The sequence below is a fragment of the Hevea brasiliensis genome, chromosome 14 (assembly GCF_030052815.1).
Source record: "Hevea brasiliensis isolate MT/VB/25A 57/8 chromosome 14, ASM3005281v1, whole genome shotgun sequence".
NCBI lineage: Eukaryota > Viridiplantae > Streptophyta > Magnoliopsida > Malpighiales > Euphorbiaceae > Hevea > Hevea brasiliensis.
In genome coordinates, this window is record NC_079506.1 from 13,121,578 (window position 1) to 13,142,544 (window position 20,967).

The 20,967-nt window shown below is 29.2% G+C and overlaps 2 protein-coding genes across 3 annotated transcripts in view; one reads left to right on the forward strand and one right to left on the reverse strand.

The window, feature by feature from the left end:
- Positions 1 to 20,967, forward strand: part of LOC110652551 (KH domain-containing protein At1g09660/At1g09670) — a 57,592-nt gene that overhangs the window by 556 nt on the left and 36,069 nt on the right. The window lies entirely within an intron of this gene.
- On the reverse strand, positions 8,391 to 15,799 carry LOC110651473 (shaggy-related protein kinase kappa). 2 transcript variants are annotated; one of them, XM_058133340.1, is made up of 13 exons: positions 15,471 to 15,799; positions 14,513 to 14,754; positions 14,155 to 14,247; positions 13,988 to 14,047; positions 13,626 to 13,898; positions 12,884 to 12,958; positions 11,042 to 11,098; positions 10,821 to 10,961; positions 10,632 to 10,682; positions 9,885 to 9,980; positions 9,239 to 9,322; positions 9,029 to 9,131; positions 8,391 to 8,785 (listed from the first exon to the last, which is right to left on the reverse strand). In XM_058133340.1, exons 2-13 carry the CDS (start codon positions 14,657 to 14,659, stop codon positions 8,697 to 8,699), a joined length of 1,269 nt encoding a protein of 422 aa, XP_057989323.1. In that variant the 5' UTR covers positions 14,660 to 14,754; positions 15,471 to 15,799; the 3' UTR covers positions 8,391 to 8,696. The 2 variants fall into 2 exon arrangements, with proteins under 2 accessions (XP_057989323.1, XP_057989322.1); XM_058133339.1 differs by having other exon boundaries at positions 14,155 to 14,271; positions 15,471 to 15,752.

Genomic DNA, 20,967 nt, shown 5'->3' on the forward strand with positions numbered 1-20,967 from the left:
GGTGTGTGTTGCAATATGATTGGTGGAGGTTTTTTAATGACATCATAATGATGTCATAATTTGAGTTTTATTTCATTTTTTTTCTTTTCTTTTCTACTCATTTTCAATTCAATTTTTAGTAATATTTATTCATATTTTAGATCATAATAATTATTTACTTAACTGGACAAGTCAGTAAAAAATCATCTCTGAAGACGAAATGACCAAAATGCCCTCCGTTTGGCTTATTGAGCCAAAATCGTCTGTACCGATTAAAAAATTTTTCTAAGCCTTTTCATGGCATTCTAATGCCATAGAAACCTCAATGACTCTTCTCTGTAGTCCAAAAATTATTTCATGAATTTTCTCCCAGGTTTAGGGCTTCTAGCTGCGAAGACCGCAACTTCCTTCTAGATTACCCATCGCTAGGGTACCAGCTCATTTAACTTGGTTGTATTTTATTTCTAAAATTTTTCCTAAATTTTTCTTATTATTATTTGAGTTAATTATGGCTCCTCACTTTAGTTTAAATGTTTTTCTAGACGTTCTAGCTGTCCGGACCGACACCGATCACTGAAACAGTAGAATGTACAGAATTACTACAGTGATGGTGTTACAGAACGTCAACCATGTATGCAGTCAGTATGGCTAAAAAGCCATGATAACATATAATCGGGCATAAAAGCCATGAGTGCAAGCATATAGCCATGAGTGCGGGCATAAAGCCTTACGCAGTACTGCTAAAATAATACCCTATTGGCATGCTAATCTATCCAATCTGACACACATGTCTAGGCAATATAAGGGTACATAATATCATTAAATGTTAATATATTGTGTTTTATGACTTTATTATTTCATAAAAAATTTCATAATTTATACATTCATTTGATCATTCATATGATCACAATTCTCATCAATTATCCTTATGTGCCATTGTACTCAAAGTATTAGTCCTTTCTACAATAATGAGAATTAATGTTTCATTTATACATTAATATAATTCATTTATTCATTCATTAAATCATTCATATGATCACAATTTATAACAATTATTTCATTATATATTCCATTATATATATTTGTTATAACATTCTAAACTTTATTTCCTAGTGGAAATACAATATCTAGACTCATTTTCATCCAATACATATATTCATGAATTTCATTTATATAATTCACAATTTATCAATTATATCATCTATTTTTCCTTTATAATTCCTTATTTAATTTATTACATTATTTTACATGTCCCTAGGTTCAATATTTTCATTTATATTGATTTCTAAACAACATTTCAAAATATATTAACAATGTCTCCTAAGTTCTATTTGTGATAAGAATACAATTCCCATCTACCTATTCTCATAATTTAGGTATACATTAAATCCTTTAAGTGGGTACCATTGACCCCATTTGCAACTTAAGTTTTTTGGTAGTTACTATTCACTTGACCATTTCCCTTCAAAGATTGACTTTTTAATTCATAATATATACACAAATGTTTGATACATATTTATACGACATTTTGGGTTCTAAGTTTGTTGGCATTGATTGCCAATTGCAATTCAAAGCCTCCTAAAAGTATTCTCAAAAATTCAATTTTTGTATCTTATGTTTACTGTTCCATTGGTCTAAGCTACAGTGAGAATTTGGCAAACTTTTCTTCATCAACGTTGTTCCTTTGTGTGTCTTCTTTAATTTTCTTTTTGAATCACTCCATTTAGAGTTTTGTAGATCAAGTTATGACCATTTTACCATAACTGGCCGGATTGACCTGTACCTAGAATTTCTTGGCAATTTGGTTTTGCCAGATTTAGTGTCCTAATTTGGACTAGCAATTTGAATTGGTTAGGTTCAGAATTTGAGTTTGTATTCTTCATGAAAGTTGTTCTAAATTGTTTAATCTTTCCATTGATATAAAATTGAGGTCATTTGGATATTTCTACACTGAGTTATGGCCAAATGAACAAACACTGTTCATTTGGTCAATTTTCCAGGGTAATATGTATGTTACCCAGATTAGGTCAATTTTTAGGGCAACTTAGATTGGTTTTCTAGGTCAGGTTTCCTGATCAAAGTTATGTCATTTTATGTCTAGTTTCATTCCAATTGGCCTTGAACCAATTGGAGTAACATAGCTCAAGTTATAACCCTAGGAATACATTGTACTCAAGTCTAGTATTCTGGGACAATGGGGGTAGCATACCACTTTCAATTTCAAGGCCACGAGTACTTCCAATTTAGGGTCAAACTTCATCAAATGGTTACTAATTGACCATTAGAACTCCAATTAACCATTCAAACACAACATCCCCAATTTTCATACTAACCCTAATTAATCAAATCTCAATCTCATGCAAACTCAAAAAGATTCAACTCCATTCAACTCCAATTCATATGTATACATTAACTGACATTAATATATAAACTTAATTGCAACTAAACGATCAAAACCCTAACCCTCTCTTGGCTGCCACAATTCATACATACTCCTACATAAGTGTTTTGTTCAATATCTTAACAATTTCTCATTCACTTTTACTTCCTAACATGAAATAAAAAGAGAGATGTAAGAGTTAGCACTAACCTTATGTTGATCACTCTTCCAAGCTTGTAAAAACTTCTTAATTTCTTCTTTCAATTGCTGCCTAGAGGTGGTTTAGGGCATAAAGAGGAGTTTTAATGAAACAACCTTTGGAATTTATGGTGATTTTTCGAGAGAATTTCTAGTGAGAAGTTTGCATGAAAATGGTGTGAGGAGAGAGAAGGGAGAATTGGCTGAATGAAGGAGATGAGATGCAGATTTTTGTTTCATTTAATCCCATTTTATCTCTTTTTAATGACTTTAAATATGCTTGTTGTGTTGTGATTGGTGGAGGCCTTCTTAATGACATCATAATGATGTCAAAATTCAAGTTTTTTTTTCATTTTCTTTTCTTTTCTTTTCTTTTCTTTTCTTTTCTTTTCTACTCATTTTCAATTAAATTTTTAGCAATATTTATTTATATTTTATATTATAATAATTATTTATTTAACTGGACAAGTTGGTCAAAAATTATCTCTGAAGACGAAATGACCAAAATGCCCTCCGTTTGGCTTAAGGAGCCAAAATTGTCTGTACCGATCTTAAAAATTCTCCTAACCTTTTCTTGGCATTCTAATGCTACCTAAGGCTTCGTAACTCTTCTCTGACGTCCCAGAAATTATTTCACGGAATTTCCCTCGGGTTTAGGGCTACTAGCTGTGAAGACAGCAACTTCCCGTTAGGGTCACCCATCATCGAGGCACCGGCTCATTTAACTTCACTGTATTTTATTTTTAAAATTTTTCTTTAATTTTTCTTATCATTATTTGAGTTATTTATGACTCCTCACTCTAGTTTAATTATAGTTCCAGATATTTCGACTGTCCAGACCAACATTGGTCACCAGAACAGTAGAACGTATGGACTATCTAAAGTGAGGGTGTTACAATAATAATAATAAAATTTAATAATAAATATTCATATATGTAAATATATGTAAAATATACATGGAATAATCACAAATTATAAGTTTTTAAAAATATTATTCTATAAAAGTGATTAATGAATCGTAATAAAATTTATTTAAAGTCCTTATAATTAGTTTATAATTATAAAAGTTTAATCTAAACCTAATAAGATAAGAGTAATGTATTTATTGTAAATTAAATATTATTATATATTACATATAAAGATTTTGGGTAAAATATCTCAAATTAAATAAAAATTATTTTGAATCGAGCAAAATATTTATTTACTTGATATTCAAAAGTTTAAATAATAATAATAATAATCAAAATAAATTATATATTTATATTTTTAATCAAAATAAAATTTCATGAATTATATATATATATATATATATATATATATATATATATATATATATATATATATATATATATATATTAAGGGCATGTTTGACAATATTAGTTGTTCTTATAGTCGTTTTAGCAGTTGTAAGCTATTTTACTAATTGTTAGCTGTTAAATATTATAAGTTAGTGATTAGTTATTTATATAGCTGCTAAGATCAAAGTGTTCAGTAAAAATATCTGTTAAATTAATGGTTAAATGTAAAAATAGCAATATAATCTTATTAACTGTAGTTATAATGATCTCTTAACCTCTAAAAGTTAGCTAGGAGAGCTAACTTTTCATAAACCACTCTCTCAATCTTTAAACACTAATATAAATACTATATCATCAAATAATATAAATAAAAAAGATAATGATCAAAGCTGCTTCAAAAGTTACTGTCCAACAGTATCTAAGTGTTAATTGCTGAAGTAGCAGAAGTCCACTTCTTCACAGCATCTCTCTCTCCATTTATTCTCTGCATACTGTTTCTTTCAGCTTCTCGGCCATAGGCCAACGGTTAACTCTCCCCATATAAGCATCTGATTTCACCATCTTGGCAATATAATTAGCAGGCCTAAGAAAAGGTAGTTCTGTTGACTCATGGCTACAAGCATATTCCACATGGGACACCTATGTATGAGAGGATGCACTACAAGCAGAAGGATTATGCATAGAGATGCAGCAAAAGAGAGAGTGTTACGTTGAAGATAACGAATTAATTCTTGGCTGTTATATTCATCAATACAGGTTATTGTGCAGCATGAATATTCGTTGGCTGTCTATATTGATGCAGCAGCTACATGAGTCATGTATTCTTGATGGTGAAGCCATCTCAAGTGGCGTCTTAAAAAAATAGGTCGAGTTTAACCTAATTTAAGAGGAATGAGTGTCTAAGATTATATAAGGGCACATGCCCTTATTCTATACCAATATTAGATTTTAGCACATCCTTCTCATGTCGAGGACCAAACACCTAGAGTGTAAAACACTTATGGGATGTCTAAATATTATTTGAGAGACTTTGATACCATCGTAAAAAAATAGGTCGAGTCTAATTCAATCTCAAAAACTAACTCAAAAAGAATGAATGATTAAAACCATATAAGGGACACAATATAGAAATTTCAACCGATATTCCTGGAGGTTTGCAGGAAAATCCTATGCTTTTGCTTGTTTACAATCTAATTGCAAATTTCAATTTTTAAAGTTTATTGTCATTAATTACTTCTTATTTATAGTGTAATTGCAATTAACCATCAATCAACTCCAATGTTAACTTTTTTTTTTATAAGCAATAGGAGGCTTTATTGAATTAAGAGACTCTAACAAGAGAAAACAAAATAAGGAGCACGATTAAAATAAATCAGAAAATAAGAGCAAAGTAAGCCTCAAAAGCAAATGTGCAAAATAAACAAACTGCTGAAGCAACAGACAAAATTGACTAGCAGTGACAAGAAAATTGACTACCATATATAAAATCCCAATTAAAATCCTACAGATTATGACTAAAAAACCTTTATTCAATACAAAGTACACAAACAAGCCACAGCTATCACAGCCATGCCGGTGACATATATTATGCCTCTGTTCTTCTTCTTCTTCTTCTTGTCAAGCTTTTTTGCCATCTCTCTTTGCACGCTTTTTCTTCTTCGAAATTGGCTTAACCGGAAGGGCTTCTCTTTCTTTTCTTCCACCACCTCCAAAACCCTGTCAAGATCTATCTCCTCAGCTTTCACAGCTTCATTAGCCTCTTCCAAAACCACAACCTTTCCAAGAACAACTCTTTATATTCTCGAATATTACCTATAGGTACTTTAGTCACCTGACCCACTCATCACTGCCTTGGCGCTTGTTATGGCCATTTTTGAATTCTTCCTGCTGCTCCTTATCTCCACCATGATCAGGGAGAACAAAAGGCTTTGCCTTAAATATCTCAGCACTAATCAGGTCATCAGCTTGTTCTTGTTTCTCCTTTGGTTGTTGCTGCTTCTGCTCGTTCTTCTTCTCTTGAGGTGGAGAAGCAGTGGAATTTGCAAGGTACTTGTCGACGAGTTTTGACAGGTCCTCGCCTTCTTCATCAGCCAGAATAGCGAACGTGTTCTGATCCTGTTGTAGAGCCATAAGAAGCTTTTGATCGTAGAGTTGAAAAAAGAAACAAAAGATTAACTGCAAGATTAAAGCGTATAATTGAGATTATGTAAGTGGAAGCCATGAAAATCACTGTGATGCACATGGCCACAAGCATAATCCACAGGGAACACCTGTGTTTGAGAGCTAGGAAGTACCTCAAGCAGAAGGATTATGTTCAGAGATGCAGCGAAAGAGACTGTTGAAGATAGCAAATTCATGGCCGTTATATTCGTCAATGCAGGTTATTGTGCAGCTTGAATATTCATTGGATGTCCACATTGAGTCATGAGCCATGGGTCATTTATCCTTGATGAAGCCAAAAAGTAACATCTCAAACCTGGTGGTGAATTTGAACCTATATTGCTGGAGGTTTGCAGGAAAATCCTATGCTTTTGCTTGCTTATAATCGAATTGCAAATTTCAATTTTTATTGTCATTAATTACCTTTTATTTATTGTGTAATTGCGAGTAACCATGAGTCAACTACAATATTAATTTGAAAGCAAAAAGAGAAGTACATGAAAATAGAAAGATGACTGTAATGAAATTGAAAAATATGAATCCTACAGATTTGAATGTTTTAGAGTTGTACCAGTGAAAGAAAATTGACTACATAACCTCAAAACCCTATCAAAACCTTTATTCAATACAAAGTACACAACCAAGCCACAACTATCCCAACCATGCCCATCATATATATCATGCCCCTTTTCTTCTTCTTCTTGTCAAGCTTTTGGCGGCCATCTTTCTTTGCACGCTTTTTCTTCTTCGAAATTCGTTTAACCAGAAGGGTTTCCTCTTTCTTTTCCTCCAAAATCCTGTCGCGATATTTATCAACGAGTTTCGATAGGTCCTCGCCGTCTTCATCAGATAGGATAGCGAACATGTTTTCGTCAACTTGTAAAGCCATGTCTTCATCAGCCGGGATAGCGAACATGTTTTCGTCAACTTGTAAAGCCATGTCTTCATCAGCCAGGATAGCGAACATGTTTTCGTCCAGTTGTAGAGCCATTATAGAAGCTTTTGATCGTAGAGTTGAAAAAAGAAACAAAAGCTAAACTGCAAGAATTGAAGTGTATAGATGCATGGTGCCACACATAGAGAGACGTATATATAGGGAGACGCAGTTGGTGTCCTATTCATAGTTTTAAAAGGATTTCTCTATAGTTTGGGAAGGATTTTGGTTTGGAGTTGGGAATCCTGTCAACTTGAGATGTCCTTACCATCAACAAAATCTCAGCTAAAAATCATTACGTACTCGTATTAAAATATCTATAATTTATATATCCACATGCAGCGGCTCACCGACGTTGTGCCATTCTTTTTTTCAAAAAAAAAAAAGGCCTTTAGGAATAATAATTTTATTAAATTTAATATTTAAAATTGTATAATTATAAAAATAGATTAACTATTGAAGAAAAAAAAAATTAATTTGTGGCATAAAAATTTATCTTTATTTGTTTTATTCACATAGAGTCAAAATTTTTAGTTATTATTTATTATAATAATTATAAATTATTATTTTAAAATATTAATTAATTTAAAATAACACACACGCTTAAAATCTTATCAGTGTGTTTAGATGGAGTGTAGGAAGATTTTTTAAAATAAGAAAAGATAATAAAAAACAAAGTTTCAACCCTAACATCACCATTTTTATGTCGAATTTTTAAATTTTATGTGGAATAATTATCCTGCTAATCAAATAAAGCGTGGAGAAATAATACAGCCATGGCACAGCAATGTTAATGCTTGTTCACAGTCCCTTCAACCCTAACATCACCATTTATATCGGGTATGGTCTGAAAGATACACCACTAGAAAATCAAGTGAATTCTTCCATAAACGATTATTTCATCTTGAGCTCATCAACTTTCTTTCAAACACCTCATTTAGAACACAATTCATACTCCGGACCATGGCCGTTATTTAAAAGCATTTTAATTTATCATTATATCATTACCATTATTATTTAACGAATTTTTACAATTAGAACGATAAACATCATTATGGCTATTATATAAAACAATAGATGTAAGCTATTTTCTCTCAACTAAATATTCATTTTGGTAGTAATAAGATTTGAAACAATAAATTTAATATTTTTATTTGATATATTTATGCTCATTATTTAGTTATACAACTTAGTTTTATCTATATCTTTAAATATTTTGTCTTTATCCTGTTATGATCGTTACATGCCTGTTTTCGTTACCCGCAACTGTAATTACTATTTAAAATCATGCTCGGGACAACCTTATTTCACATGATGAAATAGCACATATGTTTTTCCATGAACATTATAACATACGATTCATTATGTTGTATGCAGTGATGCAAAAAGGATTAAAAACTGTTAGGGAAGAATAAGTGTCAACATAAAACTACAGCACAGGTTGAAGATACATTATGTTCTCAGATATTTCACCTTACTAAAATCGCTCATAATAGAGTAGCTTTTATAAATATACATCATGATCTATTGTTGTCTTAGATAAACAACCACAAAAACACCTTTAGGCACAGCAAACTCAAAAGTCAAAACCTCAGGTTCCCAGAATGTCCTAAAAGAACTCCTCTTTGCAACATTCTCTCACAAGAAAGAAGATGGCAATGACAAAAGCAGAGAATTTTTACAATGTGTTGATACAAGACAATATAGCATAGAAGACGCTGCACATGCAAAGATTTTGGAACAGGCGCTAGGTGTGCAAAGCCATGAATAAGTTCTGCTTACGAGCATGGTCTGGAATAAGTCGATTGACAATGTCTGCTGGTATGCCTGACAGCTCTGCCAGATATAAGGGCGTGTGATGAGGCATAAATAGCAAAGGTAAAAATACTTCAGTTAAAATGCATACAAAAAAGATGCAGTGACAAGACAGGCTACTTTATTCTAGCAAGAAAGTTCCACATAACTTTTCTAAAGTTGAAAGGGCATGATAGTTATACCGAATCGGATCCTTCTTTCCATCATGCCTGTCTCCCAATTAAATGCACCAATATGTGATGGGAATGTCAATCAACAACTTACCTTGAGGTTTAAAATTAAATAGTGGAGGGAGAGGGCGGCCATTGGGAAGGCGAGTCTCTGGATTCCTCAGTTCATCAAAGAAAGGATGCACACAAGCTTCCAACTGCAGGGCCACCAAAGCAGATAAAATTGATTAATAAATGAATAAATTTGATTAATAAATGAACTTTACCTCTCAGGAAAATGAGGATGAAATAAACATATACTTACAGCAGTGCATCTCAAATTGGGAGAGTACTGGAAAAACCTACAGACAAGATCCACTGCTTCTGGGGGTAAACACTTTTGGAAGACCTAGCAGATGAGAATAAATGTCAGAATGAATCTCAAAAGCTAATAGAATTCTCAGGATTGTAAACAGTTCAATCCTGAACTGGAACTGGACCCAGCTATAGGGGACCTGTATCAATCCCCCCTCTCCAAACCCTGAACCAGTACCAATGGTTCAAACTGTAGGTTCTAGCATGAGTCAAACTATATATATATATATATATATATATTTTAGAAAAAGGTAACAGCTTTAAAGGGCGCCATGTGAACCAAACCATTTTTGAACCAAAACCGAAATGGGAACCGGAATTGAGCCGGATCAAAACCGACTGGAACCATGGCTAACCAGTCCAGTTCTGGTTCATCCCCTGGCCAGGCCTGGTAGGATTCTACCAAGGACTCTTTCTAAAAAGCTTAGGCCAGCCATTACTGCACTTCTTTGAAAGATTTTAGGCCTTATAAAATTTACATTCCTAATTTAGATCATAAGAATGCATTTATTTCAGCACTGTTCAATTCAAGCTCAGACAGAGGAACAGCACAAACATAAGCAAAGGATTTAAGAGCAAGGAGGAAGAGCATAAACCTTGTGCCATGGGTGAGGCTTTATTTGTGGAAACTTAAATTCGGTATAGTTTGGATTCATGCACTTTATCTCCTCCCTTGTTGGAGTTCCCAAAACCTGAAAAACAACTTACAGATTTGCTATTAAGCACTCCCCTAATGGCAGTTGAAACAAGCTGTCTGGTTTCAAGTTCAGCTGGGGTACTCAGGCGGATCAAAGATGAAACATGAGAAAGTTGAGTGTTTTGATGTGAATTGTATTCTTAAGAATTTAAGTTTCATCTCCATGCTTTCTTGAAATAGAAGAGCGATCTGTTAGTTTTGGGCAAAAATTGCAAAGGAAATAATATGAAGCTACATTTGGATACACATGCATTTGGAATGATTAAGGATTTGAATATGTGTTTCAAGTGAAAATAAAATGTCAAAATAATATGAAATTCAAATACCTCATCACTTGATATTCACACCTATACAAATGGAGTCTAAACTAATATTAAAAAATGCGTAGTCCAACATTTAGCCATAGACTATCAAAATATATACTTATCAAGAGAAGATATTAAATAACAGCACTTAATTTCATTTTCAGAACATCTGAATTCAACCCAGAAATAGAGTTTTATAAATGCCTTGCACATACCAAAGCTTGATAATTTGAGATGTTTAAACTTTCAAGGGTTAAAATATAACTCTCAAAATCACATATTAGGAAAACTTAAAATCAAGATATTTCCAAAGGCACATGAGAATCAAAAGATAACATCACCTTAATGATCTCAACTAGTTGGTCAACTCCACTTTCACCAGGAAACAAAGGCTGCACAAACAGTTGGTACAAGGAAAACAGTTAACATTGAGAAGAAACAAGAAAATGATGCTTATCAAACCAAAAAAGACGAGTGGCAGAGAGAAAATAAGCAACAAAGAAATGGTAATATGAAGAGAATCAAACTACCTTCCCTAGTAGCAACTCAGCCATCACACAACCTGTAGACCATATATCAATGGCAGTAGTGTATTCAGTAGCACCAAATATCAATTCTGGGGCACGGTAGTATCTTGAGCAGATGTAAGAGACATTGGGTTCTCCTTTCACCTTAAAAATAACAATGGGAATATATTCAAGCAAAGAAATAATAAATGATCATTAGTGATCCCTGTTGCATGAAAACTTACCAGCACTTTGGCACTCCCAAAATCACAAAGTTTCAGTTGATGCGTGCTTGGATTCACCTGGAAAATGAAGAATTAACTTTTGACGACAGTAAAAAAAAAAAAAAGGAAGAAGAAAGGATGGAACAATAACACTAGTAGCAAGAGCACTCCCTGACAACACAAACAAAGGAAAAATACAAGTAACAAGGAGGATTTAGATACGGATAAATCCTCTACCATTTAAGCCCCACTGACGCATAAACAAGTGCTACTGATAACAAGCTACAACAAATGAGTAAAAACCACAGATCCCAGTGCGACATCATTTCAGCACAAGGGCCAAAGGTCCCAAATGAGTGTTCTGATTTTGCTAGTGTAACATGGGTTGCAAGGTAACTCCTCAAATAACAATTCCTCTAGTGGACAAAAAAAATTAAGATATCAACAATGCACCAATCTCCCCACCTCCACTGATATAGAGTATCATAAAGTTTGTATAAGCATCTCAAGGTTAAAAGATGATGGGCGACAAGCCAGATATAAAACAAATGACATATAACTGATACACCTTACAATTTGAGCCCAGCAATAGCACAAAAGAAAGCATCACCATAAAGCTACTGATTTGTATAAGCTAGCAGCATTGAGGCACAAGAAGAGGGTAAGACGAATGTGCAATAATACCCTCTGAACTATCAACACCAAGTCAAAAACAAAAATTTGAAAGTTCTTTTGTGTTTAACAAATAGGAATTTTAACACTTTGAGTAAGTCAAGCCTCCAACATATCCTCGCCAATGGAGTTGACCCCCCAGGTACACTCATTAACCCCAATTATTAGAACTTAATCTAAACAAAAAACAGTATGAAATATATTTTTATTAAAAGAAAATAGAACATATTTCCGAAAGCGAAGCTTCCCATCATTAAATTCAACATTGTTCTCAAGGTTGACTGGAAGTCATTGAAACCACAATAAGAATTCTTGAAAATCTTGTTTTTCTCATTAAAATGCCTTGAATTTCAAATTGTTCCAAATAAAAATTTTGGTAACCTTGAATACATACAAACCAGTAGGAATTTGATGACTTGTTAATAAAACAAGAAAAATATTAAAGAATTAGCCATATTTGTAAATTTATGTACCAAAAATATGACAATCAATCCTCGAAATAACATGAGTTTCAATTCCATCCTTATTTTATATATATATATATATTATTCAGTTCATGCCTCCTTTAAATCTACCTTGCTATCTTGTGCTCTCTACTTTATCTAAGGGGTCCTTTAAATTTTTCTTTGTAGCAACTTCTTCAATTTCCTTATTCTCACATTTTACTTTTGGTTGACTCTTGTTATGACTTAGCTCATTTCTCCTCGAACTTTCAAAAGGTGCTACCAATTAAACTCTAATTCTAAAGTCTAATAAAGCTAAAGAGTTGAGAGCTTGAATTCCAAAATTACTTAGGAACAACTTGATCTTATGTCAACTGAAAGGAAACTATCATATTGACTGCTTAAATTTCCAAGAAGATAAGGATTTAGGAAGCATAACTACTTGAAGAGAACAAAGTCTGAAAATTAACTGTTTCAAGGAATCCAAGAAGGTGTTTTTTCAGATATTCCTTCTCTTAGTTCCTAAAAAGCCATATGGTATTACTATATATAGCATGCAGAAACCGCAATCAATTAACTACTTAGGAAAACACTTGATATAAAAAGGAACTGTAGCTAATTCCAATAGGAATAGAAGTACATATTTTAAAATATTCCATCAAAATTTTAAACCAAAAATTAAAACACTGCCATTAAAAATGTTAAACCAAAAATAAAATGACTGGAGTCCCTCACATAAATGTCTTACCAGTAAGTTTTGAGGCTTGATGTCACGGTGACAAATACCAATGCAATTGTGTATATAGGCAAGTGCCCTACAGATCTGCAACCAAAACAGCAAAACACGAAAATTTTAAATAATAATCATAATTACTATTGTTATTATTATTATTATTATTATTATTAGAATTGTTGGTGAGTTGTGCTATCCAAAGAATGCTATTTAAGCCATATTGGTCAGCTTTGACAACCTAGAGTCCCAGACTATATTTTCTGGTGTTGTTTGTGAAACAAATTTAGATATTTTAAAAGATAAACCTATGAACTTTTTATTGTCCTCTTGATCTTGAGTCGCCCCCACCCCCATATTCCCCCAAAGAATCCTAGGTGTAACATGACAAATTCATTTAAAATGTACTGCAAAAACAACAAAATAATAGAGTCAGCATGTTAAAAATCAATAAAAAAAATGTAAGAATAAGAGTGATAAAATCACCAAAAGGGGACCTATAGACCTAATTTGTCATAGACATTATATTTCATTAATTCCTATAGCACATGATAAAAATAAGTCCAACATGGCATTAAAAATCAATGGCATCCACAAAAAAGAAATTCCCAGTTAGGAGAACAAGTGATAGAAATTCTTGGTTCTAGAGAATTATATTGCCAATTATGTGAGCACAGTTGCCACAATCCATATTCTTACTTATTAAGCAACATCCATCCATTTGTGAACCAAAGAAGAAAGCTTACAAACTGATACCAACCTGATAGGTATAGAGTTTAACATATATTAAAGGCATTCTTTGGTTGATCCTGCTGTAGCTCCTTGCAATACGATTGACAGTTTCGGGAACATATTCGAGTACCAGATTTAGGTAGAGCTCTTCCTTTTCAGTTGTTGAAAAGAAACAATTCTTAAGGGAAACAATATTTGGATGATCCAACATCTGCATAATCTGTAACTCTCTATTCTTGTAGCGCTTGTCTTGGAGAACTTTCTTGATAGCGACAATTTCTCCAGTTTCCCGACATTTAGCCTGCAAAAAGAAATTTAAAATATTTAAACAATATAACTTAATGGAGAGAAAAAGATTTGATAACTAATTCAGTGAACAGCTCTACTTACTTGGAAGACAACACCAAAAGAACCAGTTCCAACCACATTCTCCGCTATATAACTTATTGTCTGTCAACCCAAATAACACAAATTGCAGAAGATGTAAATTATTCACTGATAAAAATACCTCCAATATAATAATTTTATATTCCAGATTTTAAATATAATTTTCCAACCTGTCTAGATTGACCATTTCGACCACCAATAGTGGTTCTTATGACATGTCCTGCTTCTGTACCCACACCATCAATTATATCTGGTTCACTATCCTGCAACAAGGAGGAAGTAGGGGCCTATACATATAAGCACAAATTTGTATAGTTTTACCCACTCTTAAAAACTAGAGAAAACATTTCTCAATCAAGTGATGCGCCCTTCTAAAAATCAAATCACAGTGGAACCACCTTGCCAAGGAGTTTCTCAATACAAGAGATACTCAAAAGAACAGATGCCAGTTTCAGGATTGTTAACAACAACTGAAAGGAAACTTTAAACATCAAAGCATAAATAAAAATTAAAAAGCCTCCAACTTACTCTGTCTTCATCATGGTCCGCCTTGTCCCTCAATCTCATCTCAAACATCTCTCTCCCCAGCCAGTCAACTGAGCTTGATGAACTCTTGAAGCCATTAACAGACCTAGAACTTCCAACTCCCCCATTTCCAAGGCTGGCAGACGCCATAATGGTACACGTTAGAAGTATTACAGTTGCTAATATTTACCAACCTTGTGATAGTTTGCAGTTCTGCCTTCCATCCACTCCAAACACCTATCTTCCTATTAGAATTACAAAATTCGAAGTCAGAAAATAAAAATGGAAAATAAATAAATTTCAAGAATTACAAATAAAAAATTTAGGAACTAAAAAAAAAAATCATAGAACTTCATTATTCAGGTAGTTTCAGATCATAAAATTCCGAAACAACACAACTATGCAGAAATATGACCAATGAAAAAAGCCACAAAAATATACAATGGGTAATTGTTTAAACTCGGTTATCAATGATTAAACAAACAAAGAATCAAATTCCATGTTGTTATTAAGTTACAAACAAGTCAGAACTATATCTAACACTGTTTACGTACAACAGAAAATTAATGTGTTTCTATTTACCAAAAAAAAAATTAAAAGTGTAAATTCAACTAAAATTCGCTGCTTCCAGCCGTGATCTAGTAATGACAAACAATAAGCATAAGTCTATCGTAAAAAACAAAAAAGCAAAAAAAAATCATGCACTAAAATTGACTTGAACCGTTGAACGAGACTGATCAGATCTAAGTCTAAATTAACAAAAATTTCCTAGTCAAAATAAGCCCAAATTCAAACTAAAAACACCAAAAATCTCTACTAATAAATATAAATAAGCAAAAAATTTCCAAAATAATCAAGTCATTCAACAAACAAACAAACATAAAAATAAACTCTGATTACAAATAGCACAGAATCAAAACAGATCGAGAAGCAATTATCTTCATCATGAAATCAGACTAACCTGGAAACGCTTCAAGACAAAGCGGAAACACATTTCTAGCATTTGAAGCTTCCAATTTCGGAACAACTTGATGCGAAACTGTTGCTATTGATCAAATTATTAGAACAAGAAACAGATGAGAAGATGAGGAAGGAGAAGGAGGAGGAAGGAGGAGGAGGAGGAGGAGGAGTGGAAGTAGTTGTTCTGTTTTGTGTGTTTTAGTTTTCTGATAATTGAAATTTGGATTTTTTTATTTAAAAAAAAAAAAGAAAAAGAAAAAAAAGAAAAATAGGGTTGGATTTTATGGTTTTTCTGCTTCGAGTAAGTACTGACAGTAACCTGACAATGTTCAATCACCTCTAGTTTCTGACATTAATCAATATATTATCCGCTGCTTTCCTTTCTCTTCTTTCTTCTTATTGGCCCTTCTTTATCTACATTTGTATTTTTATACTCTCATCTTTTTTTATATATATTCCTCTCATCAATTAATTTTCTTTTTCATATACATGTGGTTGGTGCTTACATTTTTTTAACATATATTACAAAAATTTTTAAAAATTTTAATTTTATTTTTTATTATAATACTATTAATTCAAAAAAAAAATTTAATGAAATTATTTTTTAATAAAATATTTTTATTTTTTTATTATAATTAAAAGCTAATAATATATATCAAATTTTAAAAAATAATTTTTTAAATTTTTCCGTTAAATTTTTTTTTTCAATTTCATTAACTTATTTTTTAAATTTTAGACTTCATTTATTTTATGAAAAATAATTTATATTAAAAAAATATTTTTATTAAACTATAAAAATATTTTTTATTATTTTATTATAATATTAAATTAATAATATATATTTATTTTATATATATAAATATTTATATTTTAATAAAATTATTAAAATTTAAAAAATAAAAAACGACTTCCTATTTTAAAAAATGAAAGTTATTTATTTTAAAAATAATTTAATTTTTTTCTTTGATCAGAAAAATATTTTATATTGATAATTTTTTTGCGGCTCTCAACTATTAAAAAATATAAAAAATATTTTTTATTTTTTTAATATTTGAAGTGCTTAAAAAATAAGTTAATAAAAAATATTTTTCTAATTAAAGAAAAATCAATAATTTTTTAAAAATTTGACTTTCCTGATAATTAAGCATTTTAAGTTTTATAAAGATAAATAATATAAAAATAATCTTAATTTTATTATAGAAAAAATATTATTAGTATAAAGAATTAAGTAGACAAAAGTTTGAAATCAATTTTGCATAAGGCAAATTTCTCACCAACAAGATTCTTAGTGTAAAAGAAAGAAAAATAATCAAAGATGTAAAAAAGAAAATTTATATTCATTTTGTGAATCAATAAACCTCATAAATTATGTAAATTATTTGAATTCAATAATTAAATTAAATTTAATAAGATTAAAATGAATAAAAAATATTTTAATTCAAACCTGACTTTTATTAAAATTAAATTAATTTAAAAAATTACAAAATAAATATAAATATTAAATTATCTGTATATTTAATTTATAAAACAATTTCCCTAATCTTTAATTAAGTAATTTAATTTAAATCTTTTGTAACTTTAAGTAATTGATTTCTGTATTATTTTTGTTGATGTAATACTTAATAAATTAAAATTTTAGATTTTCTCTCAATTAATTTAACACTTATTAAGAAAATTTTAATTAATAAAAGATAATATTTTATAATTAATTTCCTTTCCATTTTTTTCTCTATTATTCTTTAGTTCCAGTGATTTAAATTATATAATAATTTATGAAAATATAATTTTTTTAATTTAATATATATCATATTAATATAAATAATATAAAAATCGACTGCTAAAATCATAGTGAAACATTATATTACTTAAATTAAATATCATAAAATTTTATATTATAAATTGAAATTAGATATGTTTGTGTAATAATGCGATGGAGATTTTAAAATTTGTCGATTGAAACTTTGGATTAGGTAATAGAGAGAGTCTATTAATTAAAATATAAATTTATTACTAAATATAAATTTATCTCATTAATAAGTTGCATAAATATATAAAAATAAGTGAAATTATTAATTAAAATAATAACATTTTATGCTGGCATTAATAAAATTTATTATCTTTTAATTTGAATGGTTATATCATTCCATCCTTAAACTTTAATTTATATTATAAAAATTCTTGAATTTTAAATTAAATATTATTAAAATTTTTTATTTATTATTATCAACTTATGGGCTATCTATTATTATAAAGAAGGAAAAAAAAAAGTGATTGTCGGATGATAAAAAAAAATTAATAAAATAAATAAAACTAATGTTATAGTTTTTGGTGTGTCAATATTTTTTTTTTCTTACATCAGGGAATTCTCTATATTTATTTTATAATTCACAAAAAATTAATGGATTAAAATTTAATTTCACTCTTATACTTATTAGAAGAGTTCAATTTAATTTATTTTTAACTTTTTATTTAATTTAGTCAAAAAATTTCAATTTAAACTCAATTTAGCCTAAAAATCAAAAAAATCCTAAAAATCAAGAAAATAAATAAATTGAATTTCTCAATTTTTGAACTTAAATCAATAAATCAAAAAATTCAATCATAAAATTAAAAAACTGAATTTCTTAATTTTTGATTTAAATAAAAAAAATCAAGAAATTTAGCTCATCAATTTTAAGTTTTAGGCTAAATTGATTTTAAATTAAAATTTTTAAACTAAATTGAACAAATGTTAAAAAAAAAAAAACTAAATTTAATTTTCCCAATAAATACATGAGCTAAATTGAGCATTTTACCAAAAATTAATCCCTTCAAAGTTTAACAGTCCCTCCTAATAATGCCTTATTCAAGAAATAGAAATTGAGTTCTCCTTTTAAAAGTGTAATAAGTTTTATCACTGTAACCAATATTTATTGGTGGTATGTTAATATATTTAAGAAAAGCATACTAATAATTTATTTAAATAAAAATTTATTAATTAAAAAGTTAAACACATAATAATAAAATAAAAAATAATGTTAAAATTTAAAATAAGAATTAATTATGAATTCATATGCATTTAACAATTAATCATATAAATATGGTTGGTAAAAGGGCCCTTTCTTGTGTTCATTAAAGGGGGCATCATGAAGGAAATTTTTACCAACTCTCTTTAATTATTTTTGTTGATTTCGTAGGAATCAAAACTTGGATTAAATAGATTTACGTAATGAGAGGTCAGTTCATGTTTGGTATGAATTTAATTTTGAGAAATTTACTATTTGGTCCTTAAATTTTATCATATATTATACTTTAGCCTTTAAATTTTTAAAATTTAATTATTTAGTTTATAAGTTTTACAATATATTATAATTTAGTCTCTAAATTATTAAAAATAATTATTTAGTCTCTAAAATTTGACTATGTCACACTTTGGTCACTGTAATTTTAATATCAAAACAATTTAATTCTTATATCTATGGATAAAATTATTGTAAATATTAAAATTATAGGAATTAAATTATTTTATATATTAAGATTAAAGGGACTAAATAATTTATTTCTCAAAATCTAAAAATTAAAGTGTAATATAATGTAAAATTCAGAGACTTCATAATTAATTTTTTATAATCTAAAGATTAAAGTGTAAAATAAAACAAAATTGAGAAATCAAATTATAAATTTCTATTTAATTTTCATAAAGAGCTCACTTATAAAATAAAATAAAATTATTAATTAAAAAACAATGCAGGATTTTAATGGTTTAATAATATTGGAAATTTTATATATAAATATGAAAGAAAATGTAATAAATACCAAGTTTAATTATTATTATTATTATTATTATTATTATTATTATTATTATTATTATTATTTTAACTAAAAAGCATTAAAGGATTGCTTCAGCATATGTTGACTTTCAAATGGAAAAGTTTGACAACCACAACGACCTGGTGTTCATTTTTGACTATGTATTTGACTTTTTTTAATTTCATTCTTTGTTTTATCTTTGACTCTATTAAAAAAAAACTTTTTTATTATCTTCTAGATATTCTTTGAAAAATTAGTGGTTTTTATATTTTTATTTTAATTTATTATATTATTTTTCAATATTTATTAATTTTATGACAATGCTAAAATATATAAGAATTGTTATTTAATAATAAGAACATAGTAAAAATAAATAAATAAAGTAAAATAATTTAGTTTTTTACTGTATTAATATATGTGTAATAAATGGAAATATTTATTTAGTTAATAATTTAATAATTTTTCAAAAAAAAATTTTTTTTTTGAGAAAATCAATTAAAGTTACCATCATAATTTTCAAAATTTTGTTTAAGATGGTGCAAGGTTATTCAAGTGATGTAGAGAGGTGGGACTCAAGATGACCTGTGAAAATGGGTCCGAAAATATAAATGTGCCACGTGCCAAATGGAGTTGCTTTGGAAATGAGAGGTCATTAGCAATTGAACCTAGGTGCGCCCATGTGACACTGCTTTTGCTTACAATTGTGTGTGTATATATATATATATATATATAATTAGATTTTTTTCTGCTTTCAAAAAAAATTATATAAAATTACAAAATAAAAAAAGAGGAGACCCATGAAAAGGAGAAAGAAGGAAGAAGATGTTGAGTTTGAGCTTAGATATGGTCTTATCTTATACATGAGCAAATTAGAAATGGTAATGGAGATCAAGGTTAGGATGGGAGTAAGGATGCAGATGAATCAAGTCACTCGTAAGCTATTCAAAGTTTGGTTCGATAAAAATTTAGTTCAGCTCGATTCGATTTCTAAACAAGCCAAACTCAAATTCGAATTTTAAATTCGTTTAACAAACTAGCAGAGCTAGACCTCAGCAGTATTCGACACGAGCTTGAGTTTGAGCTCGGTTCGTTTATAAGCTTGCGAGCTAGCTTGTTGAACAGGCTTGTGAGCTAGTTCGTTTATAGGCTCGTTTACAAAAATATTTATATTAATTATTATAATTTTATAATATTATAAATATATTTATTTTGTTTATAATTATTTTTAAAATAATATATTCTTTAAAAATATGATATAAACAATTTATAAAATATATTTATAATTATATAGTTATTTATGCTTTAGACTTATTTTTTTTAAATAAGTTAATTTTTATATGAGAATAAATTTAGAATATTGGATAATAAATACATAAAAACTATTGTGAATTATTTTATCTATATTAAATTACTAAAGAAATTAAAATTACATACTTTTCACGTTAATGTGATTTGAAACACGAAGCATACATTTCTTTCTTCCTCTCTTCCTTCTCTATTAAAATTTTAAACTTTTAAAAAATTAAGTTTCAAAATTAATATTAATATATCTAATAATTATTATTACTTTCTTTCTATATGTAGTCTCACTTCCAATCTCTTGATTAATTTTTTTTTATGTGAACTTTAAACTTTTAAAATATTAATATTCAATTTTAATACTAAACTATTTATCCATTATTATTATTATTCTCTCTCTAAGCACTTTC